At 41.7% G+C, this 18,298-nt stretch overlaps 1 protein-coding gene across 2 annotated transcripts in view; it reads right to left on the bottom strand.

Moving 5' to 3' along the window:
• The window catches only part of FSTL4 (follistatin like 4), a 154,268-nt gene that overhangs the window by 11,987 nt on the left and 123,983 nt on the right, over positions 1-18,298 (bottom strand). Inside the window, exons 7-10 of one of the 2 annotated variants that reach the window (XM_088536940.1) lie at positions 8,012-8,132; positions 3,441-3,602; positions 2,516-2,650; positions 1,776-1,802 (exon numbers count right to left, since the gene is read on the bottom strand). In XM_088536940.1, coding sequence (XP_088393066.1) covers positions 1,776-1,802; positions 2,516-2,650; positions 3,441-3,602; positions 8,012-8,132 — 445 coding nt within the window. The remainder of the gene's footprint in view (positions 1-1,775; positions 1,803-2,515; positions 2,651-3,440; positions 3,603-8,011; positions 8,133-18,298) is intronic. The other variant, XM_088536941.1, reaches the window with a different exon arrangement.

The following is an 18,298-nucleotide window of genomic DNA, read 5'->3' on the forward strand; positions in this document are numbered from 1 at the left end:
ATCAGACAGGCTTTCATTTTTTTACATGTGTACATTTATGTAATTGATGCTTGCCTGTTGGCACCAATCACTCCCTTTAGCCAGGGAGCAAGCAAGCAGCCCTGGCTTAGAAAAGAACACTGGCATTAAGCAAGCCTGGCATCGCACAGGGGCTGCCCATAGTTTTCTCAGCACAAAATGCATATGCCTAAAAACCAGTCTGCATGTTGCCTACACATTGCCTGTGCTTCCAGGAGCGCGTAGCTGCTGGCCCCACTATGTGCACTCATTGCCTGAGATTTTAGTCGCGCACGTCTGTGAGAAGTTTTCAGGTCAGACTGATAGACTGAATTTTAAAATGACCAACTACGGCATAAAAAATTGTACTGGCAGCAGAAGCCTGTTTTATGCAATATAACTTTTTATAATATGCATTTTTACTAATAGCTTTAGTTATTACAAACCTTGCAGGCACAAAGATGTGATCATTTTAAAGGAGCTCAAGTCTACCAATCCATTTGTTAATATTTTTACAGAAAATTTTTGTTCTAAAAATTGAATATATTGAAATGTAAAAACAAGAATACCATCCCTCTCCCCCAGCTTTTTTTTGTGCCAAGGTTTCACATGCTATAGCATTTGTTCAGCGGGTTCTTTGTGTCAAAGGATTGTGCTGATCAAATAGTATATAACAATACAGAGAGGAGAATAATCCTGTTCTAAAGATATGCACTTATTTTTAAGAACATCAGTGGTAAATCTGCTTTTCCTGCCCGTGTTCTGCCAGTTAATTACCCATGTATTTAAAACGTGCAAAGTTGCTAAACAGCAATTCCATATTGCTTAGGGAACTGTAACAAGACTTTCTGCAACTAATTTTAGTGGTTCTTCAAATCCTGCTTCTCCAGGAGCAGGTCAGCAAGGACCCTGCACGCAAAGGGCAGATTCTAAACCCTATTTCAGCCCAGGATGTTTCTTCCCATCGGGGTGGGCACACTCGGGCAGCCCCAGGGTGCCCACGGCCGCTTGCTCGCGTAGAGCCGCACGCTCCTGCACCGCTGCGGCGCAAGCAAAGGCAAATCCAGCCCCACTTCCAGGGCCTGGATACTGTGTTCGAGTCAATTAGCTGCTTAGGAGGCTTCTCCTCCAAATCAGCCTCCAAGATACACAGATGTTGACCTTGTGCAGGGCACGCTATAAATTTGATCAAACGAGAGATCTTAACTGCCAATTAAAACAAGGAGAAATGGGCAACCTTTACCCTGCATTGATTTAAAGGACAGAAAGAAAAAAAAAAGCAGGTTTTACTTCCTCCTTTTTTGCCTAACAGACAGGAACACAATTTTTATTTTTGTTCTTTTCTAGTAAACATCAATACATGCACTGAGGAGGAAAAGCTTGAATTGCTTGCTTAAAAAGGCAGGTGCCTTGAATTTATGCCTTACTTTGTTCAGTTATGGCAATTGTTGAGTGATTTTGATACTTGTACAATTACTAATGCTTCTTGAGAATCTCTGGCTACTTCCTTGGCAGCAGTTTATACAAAATTCTCATTTTTATATATTTTATGGTCGCCCATTACAGTACAAAAAACATCCAAAGTTATCTACAGGACTTATCCCTGGCATGATATTTCTTATTGGAATAGCTTATCTTTTAAGTCACTGGTCTGTACTTAATCTGATAACTGTGCAAGTTGATAGAGTTAGTGGCAATCAGTGGAGAATGGCCCATTATGGAGTTATTAAAGCAGACAAGCACATTATCACTACAACGAAAGAACTTTACTGCAGTACCTTCCTCTCGCCACAGTATGTTTGCAACTGCAGCATCAGAAAATTGGGAGAGCCAGAAAATAATCAGGAAAAAAAAAACAACAAAAAACAAAGTCAAAATTTTCATTGTAGCAAGTAACACTTATGTTTAAATGAGCTGCTTAAGTTGGGAAAACTCTAACATTCACCCAGATAAACAAAAATATTGGGAAAGAGGGAATAGGAAGGATGATGCTCATCTTAGAAGTGGAAGATAATTTCACACCAAGGAGAAACCTATTTCACTATTTGGTGATGTAAATACAGGCAAAATAAATAATTCATTCAGCTCTTTTTCCCCCAGGCATATAAATATTTGCAAGCTTTGGTTTGCAACTAGCTTTAGAAAGGAAGTTCAGTACAGAAACCAATGAAATTTATGTTCTGAAAGAGATAATTGGAGGAAATATTATTAGGGTTTGGATTCTTTGATAGCTAAAAGCATTACCACGTTATCACCTCAGTAAAGACAAGACCCATAGCATACCCCACCCTTCTGACACACAGAAGGCATCACTGCTCCAAATGGGCAGGTTATCTCCCCTGCGATACCTTCTCAAAGCAGAATCCAATCCTCTGATGAATATGTAGACAAAACTGCTACTATCTTGAGCAAGAGCCCCATATACTGCATGCAATGGGCTGAGCTACAAAACTGCATGTAAGTCATTATTCCTTAAAGATATCTTAAAAAAACCTAACATATGGAAAATCAGGCTTACGGGTCTTTCTGGCCGAGTCTTCTATGAAGAGTGAAGATATGTCCTCATCCACTCCCACTTCATTTTTAGCAATGCAGGTGTAGGCACCCGTGTCTTCATATCGAACACTACTGATATGAAGTTCACTTCCATTGGCTGTAAGAAAGACATCCATAAACAGTGTTCCTCCCCACCGCCTTACACTGCCTGGAGACACCTCGGCCTTCAGCTCAACCTCTCCCCATACATGCAGACACATGTTTGGGGAACTCTTATGACAGCTGATGAGATGCTGTTTTGCCTCTTTGCATTAGCACATAGCATTTCTGTGGCACAAATGAACACAGAAATATACCACATGCAAGCAGTAAAATACCTGTAGCAGTTTGGAATAGTAAAAAAAGTGCCAGTTTTAGTGAAGGAGAAGATAATATTCACATCAACACTGCAAACAGTTTTTCAATCAGATCAACAAAAATGCAGGCTCCACAGTTTCTCCCATCAACTGATTTCGAAGTGGAAGTACTGCCTCAATTGCAATTAAATATTCTTGACTATTACTGTGTCTATTGTGCTTCCTGTTCCTATGCCTCAACTTCCCAGATTAGTGAAGGGACAAACTTCCTCTACAGAGTGGGGATAAAAAGTCACCTGCATCACAGGTGCAATGCGTTTCTCCTCTCATTTGCACCAATTTACACAAGAGGCAAGGCCGTGGATAAAGAGGCACACTCTGCTTCAAGAGACTGCTGTTCTGCTTGCAGCAATCAATATTATATTTCTTGAGGCATTTGCTGGAGCAGATGAAACGGAGCAAGGAGGGTTATGCAACATCAGCTCGAACGCCACGGCTTAGCCGAAGCAGCAGAACTTCTGCTCTGAAGCACCAAATAATCCTGTTAATCCCCAGCTACAACACTGCAATTAGTCAAAACTCTGCTCCTACCTAAGAGCGCGAGCTGCTTGGAGAGCTTTGGCGGGATGTCCACGCCGTTCTTGAGCCAGGAAATGCGGGGATTGGGAATGCCCTCGGCATGGCACCGCAGGCTGGCCGACACGCCGGGCTCCTGCGCCTGCGTCTCGGGGTACACGCGGATCACCGGCGGCACTGCGGGGACAAGGACCCAGCTGAGCATCCAGCCTCGTGTCCAGACCCTCCTTGCTTCTGTTCCTTACAGGCACGAGGGAACTTGGACAGAAGCTGGACTGACACCTACGGAGAATACTTGCAGGTCTAAAAATAAAAGCATAAATGCCCAAGCTTCACTGAATCAAGGCAGGGAAGAATCACCCCCCCGACCACTTTCTCCTATTGAACATAGCACATTATTCAACATTTTAATTATCTAATGAGATGGCTTAAATGTTCACTACCTCTTACCCTGAAGAAGAGCAGCAGTACTTATAGATTACTATTACTTTTTAGCAGGGGTGAGGCTTTCCAGATGTGACTTATCTTGTTTCAGGAACTCCCTTCTGAACTATTTAATATGCACAACAGGCAGAACGACTAATTATATCTCAACTTACAACATGTTCATTGATTTTCAATCATGTTGCTTTCACTGCTCAAATCAAGCAGCCTTAATACTACCCATTAACTATTTCTTAATGGTTACTCATATGCATTAAAGAATTTGAAATGGTTTGTTGGGGGTGGGGGAGGTGCAAAGTCTCCTTCCTCTTATTTCACAGTATCTGTATGGGATAGTTTGAATAATTACATTCATTAGCATACACTCTACAGCCTTTTTTCCATTTCTATTTTTATTCTTTCATGAGCCTTACAAGAAAGATATATTTTACTCCTGTCTTACCCACCAGCTGCTTAAAAAAGCATCAAGTCATCAGCCCTGGTTAATACTTGGAATGAAATCAGCCATGACAGAAAGCCCTCAAGTTGCCTTGTTTTTTTTATAGCTTTAAAAGAGAGATTGTTTGAATGCAACCTGAGACAAAACGCCTAGGGACAACTGGAAATAAAAAGGGGGGGCTTTTAGCAAAAACATGTCTTTAAATTGGACACGTGCATTGGTCATGGGACATTTTGCCTCATTCCATGTTAGCCTGATTCTCAGAAATCCACATACTTCACTAGCAGAACCAAAATTACAGCAGGTGTGTATTGCAAAGTGTAGCTCATAGCTCCTAGATGTTTAACTGGTGTTCTTGGCAAGAATTAGCTTAACTTGTCTTGTACAGCTCATTGCACAGGTTAATTATTGCATGCAACTGCCCTGTGATAACAGCAAAATGCAGAATACTTTTTTTTATTGCCCTTGCTACAAATTAAGACATTCCAAACAAGCGCATTTCACTTAACACTTGCAAGATTTCAGCTCCAGGCTTTGGAATATATGGATTATCCTTTGCTATTTCCCTCGGTGAACATACATCATCGCTAACCATTACTGCGGCTGCAGCCAAAGGCAATACAAAAATGCTATTACCTTAAGCAAAGTAGGAAAAAAAGGCAGCATTCAAACAAGTAAGAGATCAGGTAGGCTGCCCACAGCTGCATACCCAGTAATGCCTCACTTGCAAGGAGAGCAGTTCATTGCAATAAAGTAGCTCATAAGGGGAACAGGAGGCAGCATCAAGCCCCAAAGACATATTTGCTGCTAGAGGTCCTGCACACTCCTGGGCTTATTTAATCTATATTTCAGATCCTTTAATCTTTGCATTTATGAACTGCAAGGAATTTGAAGCCTTCTACCTTTTCCCTTGAAATGCCACAGTAACAAAACATGACAGCATTTAAAACATCTTTGATACTGGTAAGTTTGTCCTATTGGCTTCTTATCATTGGGCTGAAGATCAAATGGCTTTTTAAAACTATATTCAAGGAATACAGCATTCTGATTTATGTTGATGTTTTCCAGAGAGCTCAAACCAAGGAAAATGATGCCTTACACTCAGCAGTCTCAATTTGCAAGCTATCAGTTCTCATAGTTGATTACAATTTTATGAGATCCTTTATTCTCAGCAACTTTTTTTCCCCTTGCAAATGATAAATTGTTATTCTTCCCTTTACTGTGAGCATGCTGTACACCTTTTCCAAGCAATATCCACACAGGGACAAACTTAATTTTCTACCTGTTCCGCATCACTTTTCATTTCTCCACCTTGTGCTGCCTTTCCAATGTACATTCTTCCAAATACACGGAGGGCTGGGTGTACAAACATACAACTCAGATTTTACCACCGCTGTGGTGATATGATTGATGGTGACAACCCAAACATTGTTACCAATGTCACCTAGGTGCTGTATTTCACATGGGTTTCAAGGTTCTTGCCCAGTAGACAGGAGCCAACATGTGAGGACCACAGCACAAACATCATCTCCCTAAAGCAAAAAACCTGCATTTTGACTGCTCTGAGGCAGCCTCTGCACTTGGCTGTTACTTGCCATGTTCCCAAACAGCTCTACAAGCTCCAGCAAGCCCAGGGGCTATTGCATAGGCAGGACCACATCTCAGAGGAAGAAAACATTTAGTTTTGCTGAAGCTGGGCCCTAAGCATAAAGCTTATGGGGAAGTTTATTTTTCCACCTAATCGATGAGCTGTTACAGACCAGTACTAGGCTCCAAAGAGACAAAGAAGAAGGTCTCTAATAGCATTAGAAACTGTATCAGATAAAAGCTTTCAGAGGAGACATACAGAACCAGGATCCAATTCTTTTCAGCAGAAAAAGGCAGTAAGGAAGAGAACATATTGTATACCGGGCTGACAGGCTGCAGATGGGACTAAACAGGCTTTACAAGGAGGTACCACAACTTCAAAAGCCACTGAATTATCTGAAACACAGTTGAAAAGTGGTTGATTTTTTTTCCCCCATTCTTCTCTCTTCACTCAGCTCTTCCCCATTCACTTCTGGTTTTGTCTTTTTAAAAAAATATTTAATTGCTTTCCTAGAACAGAGGTTGCCAGCACATTAGCCTCGCTGCAGAAGATGGGCGAGCAGATATGGTCCAAGTTCTGTCTCAGTTGGTTCTGCCACATCATCTTAAAATCTTAGTCTCACTTATAAAATACAACAAAAAAAAGACATTTGAAGCAGAGTTTTTCATTTGATGCAAACGGACACCAACAGCTCCCAGCACGGCGCAGAGCTGCTTCTTCCAGTGGCTTCTTCCTGCCGCTCGTGTCAGGGGAAATCTGCCAATTTGTCCTTTCCTGCCTTTATTTGGTAGTTCACTAGAAAAGCAAGAGCCACTTCCTGAGCAGAAGTGGCCAGTTGAGGGATGGGGCACAAAGCCATCCACAGCCAAGACCCACTCCTGTGGAGCCCAATGGCTCTCACGGAGATTTCAAGACAATTCTGTTGATCCTATAGCATTTTCTAGCAAGCTTTATTTTTTTCCAACACTTAGTGACTACACAGCAACATAAAGTCAACAAGAATGATATCTTTTGTTAAATCCAAGCAACAGGCACAAGGGCACAAACCAGCCCCTACACATGCTGTGTTCAGCTCTCTGTGGGTGCTCGAGTTTTAGTTTCCAATCTTTGGGTCTTCAGGTCTTTGCGATGACAAAGCCCCCACTGTCACTGTCAACTCAACTCCATTCAGGCCTCATAATACATCACATAATATACACAGGATTAAGCTGTTAACTTACTTGCGCTTCAGCTGCCATTCATCAAACAAACAGCACTTGCAGGAAGGAAACCTATTTTCCCAGCTGCAGCACACGCAATCGAGTTATCCAAATTGCTGAGACTTTGCCATTTACTACCTCAAAAAGATGACAAATTATGATGTGGAAACATTAAGTCAGTTTTCACTGAGATCAGCTGGGTGCCTACACTCTTCTCCAGGCCCTCACCATGGCAGGGAGCATTTGCAGTGTGGGGAGCAAGGCTGCATGCTCAAAACCAAGCACATCAGAACAGAGGTTGGATAAAGTATTCGGAGGTATTTTTCTAATCAAGCACCTGAAATGCAGGTGGGGTTTGGTTTATACAAACCTGCATTTGCAGTTGGACAAGTATCCCCAGAGCTCTCCACTGACTTTTTCCCTGAAAATGCCATTTTTATCCAGTCAAAAAGGAAGACCACAAGAATAGAGTGCCAGCTTGGGGCACTTTGCATCCTGTTTGCACAGGAGCAAGTCGTGGTGCTGGGATACAACAGCAAAAACCACTCACACTGACCAGTGTGGTCCCTCCCCTGGGGACTCAGCTGGATGAGGATGCTAGACCACGTCCTGTGCAATACTCTGAATTTTTGGCACGTTTAAGTCATTGAAGCAACAATTCTGTCGGCAAAGAGCCACCAGCCTACAAGCTGCTCCAAAACACCCCTTCACTCTGCAGAAACAGCACCGACGGCTTGATTTATGCTCACTCTCTGCCTAGGATGGAGTGGCTATATATCCACCTCCTATATATGCTACCTTTCCTGCTGCCTGCCCGCACGGCAGCTCGAGGGGCCACCACTTGCTGCTTGGCTCCTACAGCAGGTTCTCTTTGCTCGGGGACACGTTTGCAGCGGGTGGTCGCACATTTACTAACCATTCACCTGCAGGACGTGGGTCTGATACAGCCCTTCGTAGCCGTAGGCATGGCAGGTGTAATTGCCCATGTGAATAGTCGTTACCTTGGCGATGTAGAGGGAATCGTCCTCTCCAAAATCCTGCAGGTAACAAAGAGACAGGAAAGAGGCCTTATTATTTCAGAAAAAAAAAAAATACCTTAAGCACCGTGCAAAAGCAAGCCGCGTTTTGGGCGGTTATGATAGCATCGCAGCTTGGGAACACAGCTTGAATGTCGAGCAGCAAGTTTTAAAGTTCATAAATCAACACGCAGGAGAAAATGAGCAGCAATTTAAGAGTAAGGCAAAGTAACTCATCTGAGAATATGAACTTTTCTGCTGGTTGTTAACAAGGTGCACTTTGCACATAAAAAGATAGCAATCTCCAGCTCCCTAATTTATGGGGAAATTTAATATCTACTTGCTAACTTGAGATGTATAAAATACTAACTTCTGGGTGGGTTACGGTTTCCTTTATCTATACCAGTTCTTATAAAACACAGAGTAGCCCCCAGGGTTGATGAGAAAGAACTGAACATGCTTGTCAGTTATGTCAAAAAAAATCTAGACAGCAGAAGAGAGACAAGGGGGAAAAAACATTTTCTTTAAGAAAAGAACTTCAAATCAACGTGTTTTGATTTGTGCTATTACTACCCCACATCTGCTCTCACTTTACTTCTATTTTTTAATTGAGTATGAGGAGAATACAGGTTATCAGCAGTTCTGGCATTCGTATATTTTGCGCAAAGGCTCAAGATTTTATTTCAAGGTAACGAAACCATTGCACTGACCACTATACAAAGCAGCTTCTCTTGCTATTCCACAAGCATTCAGATATCAGCAGCTCCAAAACGTTTATGCTTTTATGCACTTAAACTACAGTTAATGACTTTGAAGAAGGATTTTTCCTTTAGAGAGCACCACAGATGATGCAAGCTAAATAAAACCCTTCACAGGATTTCACTAGCCAAGCATAGTAAAATTCAACTTAAAACCAGGGCTGAACAGTTCAGGACAGTAGGATGAATGCGACTAGGTAGGATAGCAAGGTTTGTCTGCTAGTAAAACCCTAGGACTTCTTCCTATTTCCACTGTGTACATCAGAAGCAGTAAGGGCTGCATTGGGAAAGGCTCTACACAAAGCTGTACCCGATACCATCCTTCTCCGGAGCCATAAGGAATGAAAGGGAAGGGCAATGCCCTAGAGCTCTGAGGAGCTGCAAATCCACTGTCAAGCTCTTACAGCACAAAATAAGTGAACATCTAAGGATGGAGAGCTTGAAAGAGGAACCCAGATCTGCTGGTTGGAACTCAAGAACTTTCTTCTCATTATTTTCCTTTGGGTGGATAGCAGCCATGCACATGGATGTCTTACACCATTCCCTTCTCCAGCTGCCCCAAGGCAGGTCTAAGACTATAAGGAACTACCATCACTCAGGATATTACTGGTGTCCCATGGGCAGAAATTGTGAGCAAGAGCTGTTTGATCATGGGCTGGACTGCTTTTGAGACAAGCACTCTTCTCTGAAGGCAAGAGGAGACACCCCAAAGCCAAAAAACTTCCACGTAGGACCTCATTCTTCCCAGAGGGGAGACCTTGATCTGAGAGGTGACAGAGGCACCTGTAACCACCCCAGTTCTGCTATCCACGACCCCACCACACGCACTTCTGCTCCAACAGACCTCCTCACTTGCCCTCTGAGATTTTTGCTTTCTTTCCATTTGTTTAAGCTTTTCCACCTGCTTAATATTGGCATGTTCCAGCCAGCCTGAGGTCCTTGTGACTTTCGACCCTGATGGTGGCACAAAAACTACCAAATATTGGACTCCACATTGCTCAGCTCTAAACAAGGACAAGGCTGCAGTTTGGGAGCTAATCCAACAGACTGAGACTTGTTAAGGAAAAGTATGAGTGTACACAGAACTATATAGAATGAGAATAAATCCCTAGACATCCTCATAGCTTATCCATCATCAAAAATATCTCACACTCTCACCATTTTGTCTGTCAGGCAGATTCAGCATCTAGACAATGAAATAAGCTGGATAATAACACGAGGTGGTTTACAAACACCTACTCAAATCCTCTCCTTTTAAGGATTTGCCTGTTTTCTGGTAGCTAGGCATTTCCTGCTGGAAAGCAAAGATACATGGGCAACTGCAAATAGAAGAGATATCAACCCTGATAAAATAGGGTTTTGCATGAGATGGAAAAAATGCCCACAGCAAAGGGTACTTAATAACAGTTTTGAAAGTCAATCCCAATGCAACTCAGATTGAATTTAGATCAATAAAACCAAGATAGCTACTTTTATGGAATGATTTATACAGAATTACAGAAAATAGGACAATAAAATCTTCTCCTTTTTCACTGTGTTGCATCCTATAAGATCTCAGAAAAGTTTTATGAATGCTTGGTTTGTGCTCTGTAATTGTCTTTTTATGGATGATCTGTTTTTTTGCAATGCATACAAATATATTAATATAAGCAGAGAGCCTTACCAAAAACAAACAGATGCAAGATTATAGTATGATTCTGTTCCTCTCAAATACATTTTTCTTGGAAAGATTTTTTTTATTAGTAAGAGTATGGTTTATGACTTTTTAAAACTATTTTCTGACTTCTAGCACTTAAAGAAGGTAATCAAACCTTCATCCAAATTGAAGCAACACCCTATCATTAGGGTCAGGCACAGAAGGAAAATATTTTGCCTGTATGAGGATGTTTACACACAAAGCAAGTTTGCCTAAGAACATTTTTGGCCAGCATGAGAGGCTGAGGAAGGAAAAAGTCATTAGTAACTGAGTAAGTGATTAGTAAGTTCAGTACTGAACTGTTACTACAAAAAGATGAGTGAATTTTGTAACAAAATTAATGACGCCAGTGACTCTTATGTTTATTTTAATCACAATTTATGGTTTCTCCCCATTTTTCCCTGTGGATATAATTAGTACACAAGGATTTCACAGTTACTTATATATATATATGTGTGACATTTTCCAGAGAAACAGCTTCTGTGTGTTTTTTATACAAGTAAAATTGGAAGAGTTATAAAAAACCAAGCTTGAGGTCATCAGGAGATGGCATGTCCTCAATTCCTCAGCAGTCTATGCCATGGGTCCACGACCCTTCCTGTCCACCAGGCCCAGCACAAGCTCGGGGAGGTCCCAGGTGCCTCCCCTGCACTAGCAGGGCTGCAAATTAATGGTGGGGAACAGCTTGGCTGCCCCTCCAGGATGCTGGAAAATGGTCTGCTGGGGTTTTATTGAGCAGAGCACAAAGCACAGGTCCACGAGGACCCCCGTCCTGTCAAAAATTGGTGCTTCACACAAGCAAGAGCTCCTCTAATGACCAGGGCTCAAATTCCTCAACACAACGGGATTTTAGAGTGGAGGGCTGAGCTTGCTGCCAGCTCCAGGGTGTGCATCTGTCCATCCCTCCATCCCAACACAGGCACAGGGAAGCTTCCTTGAGAAAAGGAAAGTAGGTAGGTGAAACATCGGAAGACAGAAGCATTTCTGTATGCTCCGTTTTAGATGGCTTTGCTTGTAAAGCCGCCTTTCCAAGTCACTATGAAGCAGGCCAAGGAAACAGTAGAAATCTACAAAAAAGTGGTGATATGATTCTTTTCTCCCTAAAAATATCACAGCTTTAAAGAACAGCCTCACAGGCTGCCTGGGAGTAGCAGCAAGTGCTGCACATCCTGCTGGGAGCTATTCCCAGCCCCAGAGGAACGCATGACGTTGGACTTCAAAGACCAGACACTCTTATGTCCAGCTAACCTAGCTGCAGCACTGACTCCTGCTTGGCCTGGGTAGGTGTAAAGCAGATGAAGAAAAATCTCCCTGCAGCAAGCTGGTCACTGAAAACGGCAGCTGAATAAACCACTCTTAACCACGAGGCATTAGAACAAGACCCACAGGAAAGGAAAAGCAAGGAGCAGAGCAAAAAAGTTATGCCTGGAGCATGGTTTTCTCCATTGCAAATGGTTACCAATGACCATCAAATTTTAGAGGGTAAAGAAACAGAACTAAAGAACACATGCAAACATGACACAGAAAATACTCAAACACCTACAAAGAGATGAGACTTGTATCAGGGAGGCCAGATAAGGACCCTAGAGCTCATCACCTCCCCTTCATGGACTTCATCCTGAAATAGTGTTCTATGTTCTGGCAGTTAAGAAAAAAGTTTCAGCAAGCTGTGCTTGTAATTCCTCCTAACCGATAAGGTCAGCGAGTGACAGATGATAAACTGACTTGGCCACATGTTCCCTCTCCCTTTCTGGAATAAGGGTTCTCTGCCCTTCATGAGCTTCTCTCATGTCTTAGGGCTACCCTTCAAATAAAGGGCTGATTAAGCAACCTCAGAATATATTTGAACTTTTCAAGACAAAAAAAGAACAAAAAACACATCCCAAACAAACAAACAAAAAAACCCCCATCCCAACACATCCCAAACACAATCCAAAAAACCCACACCCCAAACACAAAAAAACCACACACCCCAACCACACGCCAAACAACAAAACCCCACACCCCAGACAAACAACCCCCCTAAAAAACATCCCCCCAAACACACCCCCAAACCCCCACCCCAACCACATCCCAAAGGAAAAAAAAAAAAAAAAAAAAAAAAACACCCACACACCTCAAACAACCAAAACCAACCCCCTCCCCCACACACACCCCTTACATTTGAAATGGATAAAAAAAAAAACATAGTAACATCTAAAAAAGATACTACCACACAAAGTTTATTTCAAAAATAACAAAGCAGAAATCTAGAAAATGGGCATGTACTTTTTTAGTATTGAATTTCCCTTCCATCACTACTGATTACCCAAGGCATCGGTCTCTCCAAACAGAAGATTTTTCATATTTATTTATCCCATTCCTCCCTGTTAATGCATTCAGTGGTCATGTAATCTGCAGCAGTTCTGAGACACCACACTTGGAAATGTGTAAAACATTGCATATTGCTTGGAAATCTAGTTCACATTCTGTCTCAAGTGAAATCCAATATATGGCTGTAATGTCACAAATCTTCTGCTCCGACACCAATGAGCAAAGGCAGCAGAGAGGGAACAGGCATTAACATCTGGCTCCTGGGACAAGCACCACCGGCCCCGGGAAGGCAGGAGACAACGTGGAGAGAGCAGCCACCTACTCCAGCAGTCGGATTTCCTGAAATATTCCAGCAGGTCTTGGTTTTGATTCACCACACACATTTAAAACACCTTTAAATTTTTGGCAACAAGGAATTCTTGTTTTCCAGGAAGTCACAGTATAGAGAAGAATTAGCATATGGCAGATTCAGACTTATTACTTTGAAATCATCCTCAAAAAATATCTGGGAAAGAAAGACTTGCCTTACAGTTGTCAATAGGAAGTAGGAATAGAAAAACCCCAGAAACACAGAAGCAAAAAAATCTCCCTTTCTCCTTCATATGTGACTTGTAGTAGGTTAAGCCCCCTGAATTGCTTTAAATTAGTTCATTTAAAATTTTCAAAGACAAACTAGATAATCACAGAGTTAATCTGCAGATAGCTTGCGTGAACCAAACCAACTCACGTCTACATAAACCAGGTCCTTCCCAGACACAGCTACCAGAGCCCAGCCCTACTCCAACACAGCCATGCCCTCCCACCACTGAGCCTCTAATACCAGAAAAGCCCCTGGCCTGGCTTAAATCCTGTGAAATTTCCAAAGAACCAGAATATCCCTGGCAAACACAAGGCAGAACAGTTTGCGCAGCACTACAGGGCTGCAAAACCAGTGGCCACACTCAAGCATGTCTGAGGTTTCCTCCACTGGCACAGAGAAGAGGTATCTCCCCCACTGCACAGCACAGGACCAAACACTACCAACACACACAACACCACAGAAAACCCTTACAAACACCCAACCCCTTTACTTGGCTGCCAGCAACTCTGGCTCCCACTGCCCTGGGTGCTTCAGGGTGCCCCTTTCCATGTTCCTCTTACCTTAAAGCCCAACTCTTCACTGTTGTCCTTGACTGTAAGCACATCAAAGCCCAGCCACTGACCAACACCTGCCCAAAAGCCAAGGGAAGGGGCCCTGCAGCTCTTTTATTTGGTGATGACAAGCTGACAGCGTTGGCAGTAACGAGGAGCAGCTGCCAAGGACTGGGTCAAGCCTCAGCAAGGCCAGGACTTCCATAACGATCCCACCTGCCTCTTCCCACTTCCCAGCTTGTTCTCTGCAAGGTCCTGCAGGAAAGGGAGACTACAGGATGTGCCGTCAAACTCCCAAGGGCATTTCATAGGGGGTACAGCATGAGATCTTCCACCCTCTGGGTCTACAGCTGGTTTATACTCATCTTGATAATGGGTTTTTCCACTTGAGGGTAAGAAACGGTGCCACAATTTAAGAGGGACCAATGCAGTGATTGCAATTTATCAAATAGTTTGCTTTAAAAGTGCTTGTCTGCTCCCCAGTCACCGGAATCTCTCTCTGGTGCTGTTTACAGGCTTTTAAAACAAAATGTACCCAAGCATTTAATGAGATTATTATTATGCAGAATCCACAACAATGGCTATCACTTTGAGAATGATTTTTCCACGCTAATCAAATGTCTCTGATCTTTTTGACAATAGATTCATGAGTGATTCATACCAAAATAATAAAAACTAAATTAGTCATGGCCTCTTAAATCACTTTCTTTGGTCCTTTCAATAATTCATTTCCAGAGACATGCTGAGAACTTATGCTTCATTAATACTATTTGTTCTTGGTTTTATACATGCTATCATTTTAGTAATTTACATGGAGAAAAACTCAGCCTTAAGCAAATGCCAGAAAACTATTGCAAACACAGCCTGATGGAGTATTAATTTGTCTTTTCTTGTTATTCTGCTCAAAGAATTTAGTACAACATGAGACTGCTGGTGAGCTAAAAAAGTTTCAATCTTAAAACACACAGAATCAGACTTTTAAACAGTTCTGCAATTATAATAAGGAAGAATGGATTACTTCTATATATAGAAAGTTACAGACACAGTACAATGAGGAAAACTGTGGCATACATGCCTCTCAAAATCAAGCAAAACAGGAATACCCTATGCTTTTTAAGAGTCACATTTTTCCTTCCCAAACTTGAGATGTTTAGAAAGGTGAAGCCTTCTACCCTTCTGTGCATTTAGGACCAGGTCAACAACAATATGATGTTTGGGAAGGTTTTTTTGCATTTGCAATATCTCCAAGAAACTTCACTCTATGACCCAAAAATGAGACACTCCACTGAAGACACCAAGCGCATACAAGCTTTGTGATCTCTATTATAGCAAAATGAGAGATTCTGTATTCTGAAAACACAGTAACTATTAATTTTCCACTTAACCTCAAGTTTTATAGCCTGCAAAGACCTAAGATACTGTAGGGGCCGTGCAATTTTTTAAACTTTGATTTTAAACAGAAAAAAAGCTTTAAATACTCAACTTCCTGTAATTTACTCACATCACCACATTACTGCAACATCTAGGAAGGCACAGGGTTTGATCATTTTAATGGCCTCATTTCTATTAGTAGGGTATTAAGTGGGGTTATTAACACATGACCTTTTTATTATTTAACAGTGGAAACTACATTAAAAACATCAACAGGAATGAATCTCCTTCAAACAGCTTGTTCTAATGGAAAATCTAATCCAAGTGCCTCGTATTTTAAAAGCAGGCCATTTGCACTAGTTTCCAAAAATTATTCATGGAAAATGGTTATTCGTAAATATAAATATGTATGTAAATAAGGAGACAAGGAGATGAATTTTCCCCTGCACACAGAGGAATGTGGAATAGGAGCAATTGATTTAAGAAGTGATCTGTGTCCTCGCATGTTTATATGGTGCAAAATTAAACTCCTTTAATTTTCTGTCTGTCATCCTGGAATTCAATCTTCAGTCTTGACCTAGGAAAGAGGCTACTGCCTCACCTGAGTCCTCGAGTAGGGGATGCTCCGATGGTCCATTCCTGGAGCCGCTCTCAGGAACGGGTATTTGGGCCGCTGTATTTTGGACCCACAAATTGAGGCAGGGCTATTTCTGAGCATGGGTGGCCTGACCCTGGAGCAGCAATCCCTATTTTATACTGGAAAGGGTTTTCCATGGTCTCCATCCTATGTGCCATCCCTCTGAGCCCCTTCTAATTCCATAAGCTCTGTTTCAAGCTATCAGAACCAATCTTGCTTACGAGCTTCCCAAAGGAGTCCAACTGCCAGTTGGTCTAATAGGCTAAGAAAGAAAATAAATATGGAATGTGAGGGATTTGTTTGCAGTAGTTGGTTGATGAACGCAATACAGACTGTAATGCAAAGCTGAAAATATATGAGGCTGGGAAAGGGAGGTCTTTGGCAAAGTAATGCTCGAGACATTTATTCAAAAATTTAGCACATGGACTTCTCACTGGAAACTTCCGACTTTGCTTTCTGCAAGATGAACTAACTGATGCACATAAGAGACAGCAGGAAACAAATGATGCGCTGCGTTGGGTTAACTCCTGGGTGCATGCTGCTTTCTAGGGGCAATCATGGATTTTTCATCAAACAAGTAGAAGGACAAGCACTAAATTAGGTGTGAAGGACTCAAGCTTCTCTGCTGGGACTCCCCAGTGTCCTTCCACCAGGAGGGAATCGACTTGAGAGCCTCTGTCCCTGCATCGGGGCTTTTTTTTCTTCTTTTTACAGAAAGTATACTTTATTGCTCCTGGCATCAGCAGAAATGTAGAAACCTCTGTTTTAATGATGTGTACTGGAAAGCATGCTCTTGAGCTGAAGACCTAAACCAGACTTGAGCTAAACTGTGCAGATTACTGTGAAGTGAATAATGAAAGATAGAATTTATGTTCTGGCTGCCCATATGATACCTGGTAAACCACCAAATTCCTATCTACTTTTCTTCTGTAACATTTGTTTGGTTATGCTTATATTCTCCTTTCTGTGGTTTGCATGCTTTTGCTGTGCTTTTGAAGAATAAACTTTCATTTATAAATTCTGTTTATAGATTTCCATACGCACCTGTAGAGATGATGGAAAGGCATGTGAAACAGTATGCGTAAGTGCTGTATCAATACATTTGACTCCATAAGGAGTTTGTTACTTCAGTGGGGGAATGCCTTCGCAATTAGACATTTGGGAAAACATACTGAACGCTCCTGGGAACAAACATATATTATTTTGAAAAGCAATACATTTTAACCACTTCCCAATTTGTAATCACACATCCATTTATAATTATCACAATCTCATCAGCTTCAGTTTCACTGTAGTTGTTTTCTTCATGAGGAAAGCTGATATCACTTTTTATCAGCATAGATGCGAAGGTGCTTATTATGGATAAATGATATTTATGGAAAATAATACTTTGATGCTAAAAATTAATCTTCAATGTTTGTAGGAGAAATCATTTAATTACATGTGTCATTAAGATGGCTCTTTTGTAAGAGCTATGTGACAACTCATTAACAGAGTTCTTAACAGATAAGACAAATTTTAATATGTCGTTTATGAAAGCTTCTGATTAAAAGAGCAATGAAAAGTGATTAATACTTTCTTGCCTATCAAGATACTGCTTAAAAAATGATTCAAACAAAGCACATAAACAACGAGGCATTGTAATAACCTTGAGGCTCTCAGTTCTGTGTAAATGCAGAATTATGCAGGTTTCTGTTGACTGTTTTTGCTCCTTCCAGCATGAGTCTGGAACCACCCTTGGCCTCGTTATAGCTCTGCCAAGTGTCTGGGGAGAATGGGGCAGCGGAGGACTCGGCTGTGGTGCCTTTGCTCTTCTGCACTCGTGACTTTTTAGGACTCTGTTTTCTCCTCAGAATTGGGCTTCTATTTTCATCTGATTTCCTGAATAAGCATGAGCTTTTAGAAGAGAAAGAGTTTAATTGAAATATAATAGGAGGCTTTTTCCAAGAGCGCGAATATCCTATAGGTTCGTATGTGATTACCACTGCGCCAGGAGCAGCGAGGATTTTCTTCAAGTTAAAAAGGTGCAATTAATCTCCTGTTGCACTTCCAATTAGCAAAATTGCTAACCTTATTGTGAAAAGCAGAAATGCGATTGAGTTTCTGCTTGAGGCATACTAAAAGAAAACTGAAGTAATTTAATTAACTGACTTCAAGTATATTAGGAAACACATCGTCTTTACTTCCCTGCTGCCAATGCCTTTAAACAGATACTGTGTAAGGCGAGTTTGCGCAGCCACCCGAGGCTGAACCCTTGAGGTGTTTGCTGCCACCCATGCCC

Source organism: Tinamus guttatus, unplaced genomic scaffold, assembly GCF_059628265.1.
Source record: "Tinamus guttatus ecotype Peru unplaced genomic scaffold, ASM5962826v1 Tinamus_guttatus_pri_ptg000710l, whole genome shotgun sequence".
In the NCBI taxonomy this organism is placed as follows: Eukaryota; Metazoa; Chordata; class Aves; order Tinamiformes; family Tinamidae; genus Tinamus; species Tinamus guttatus.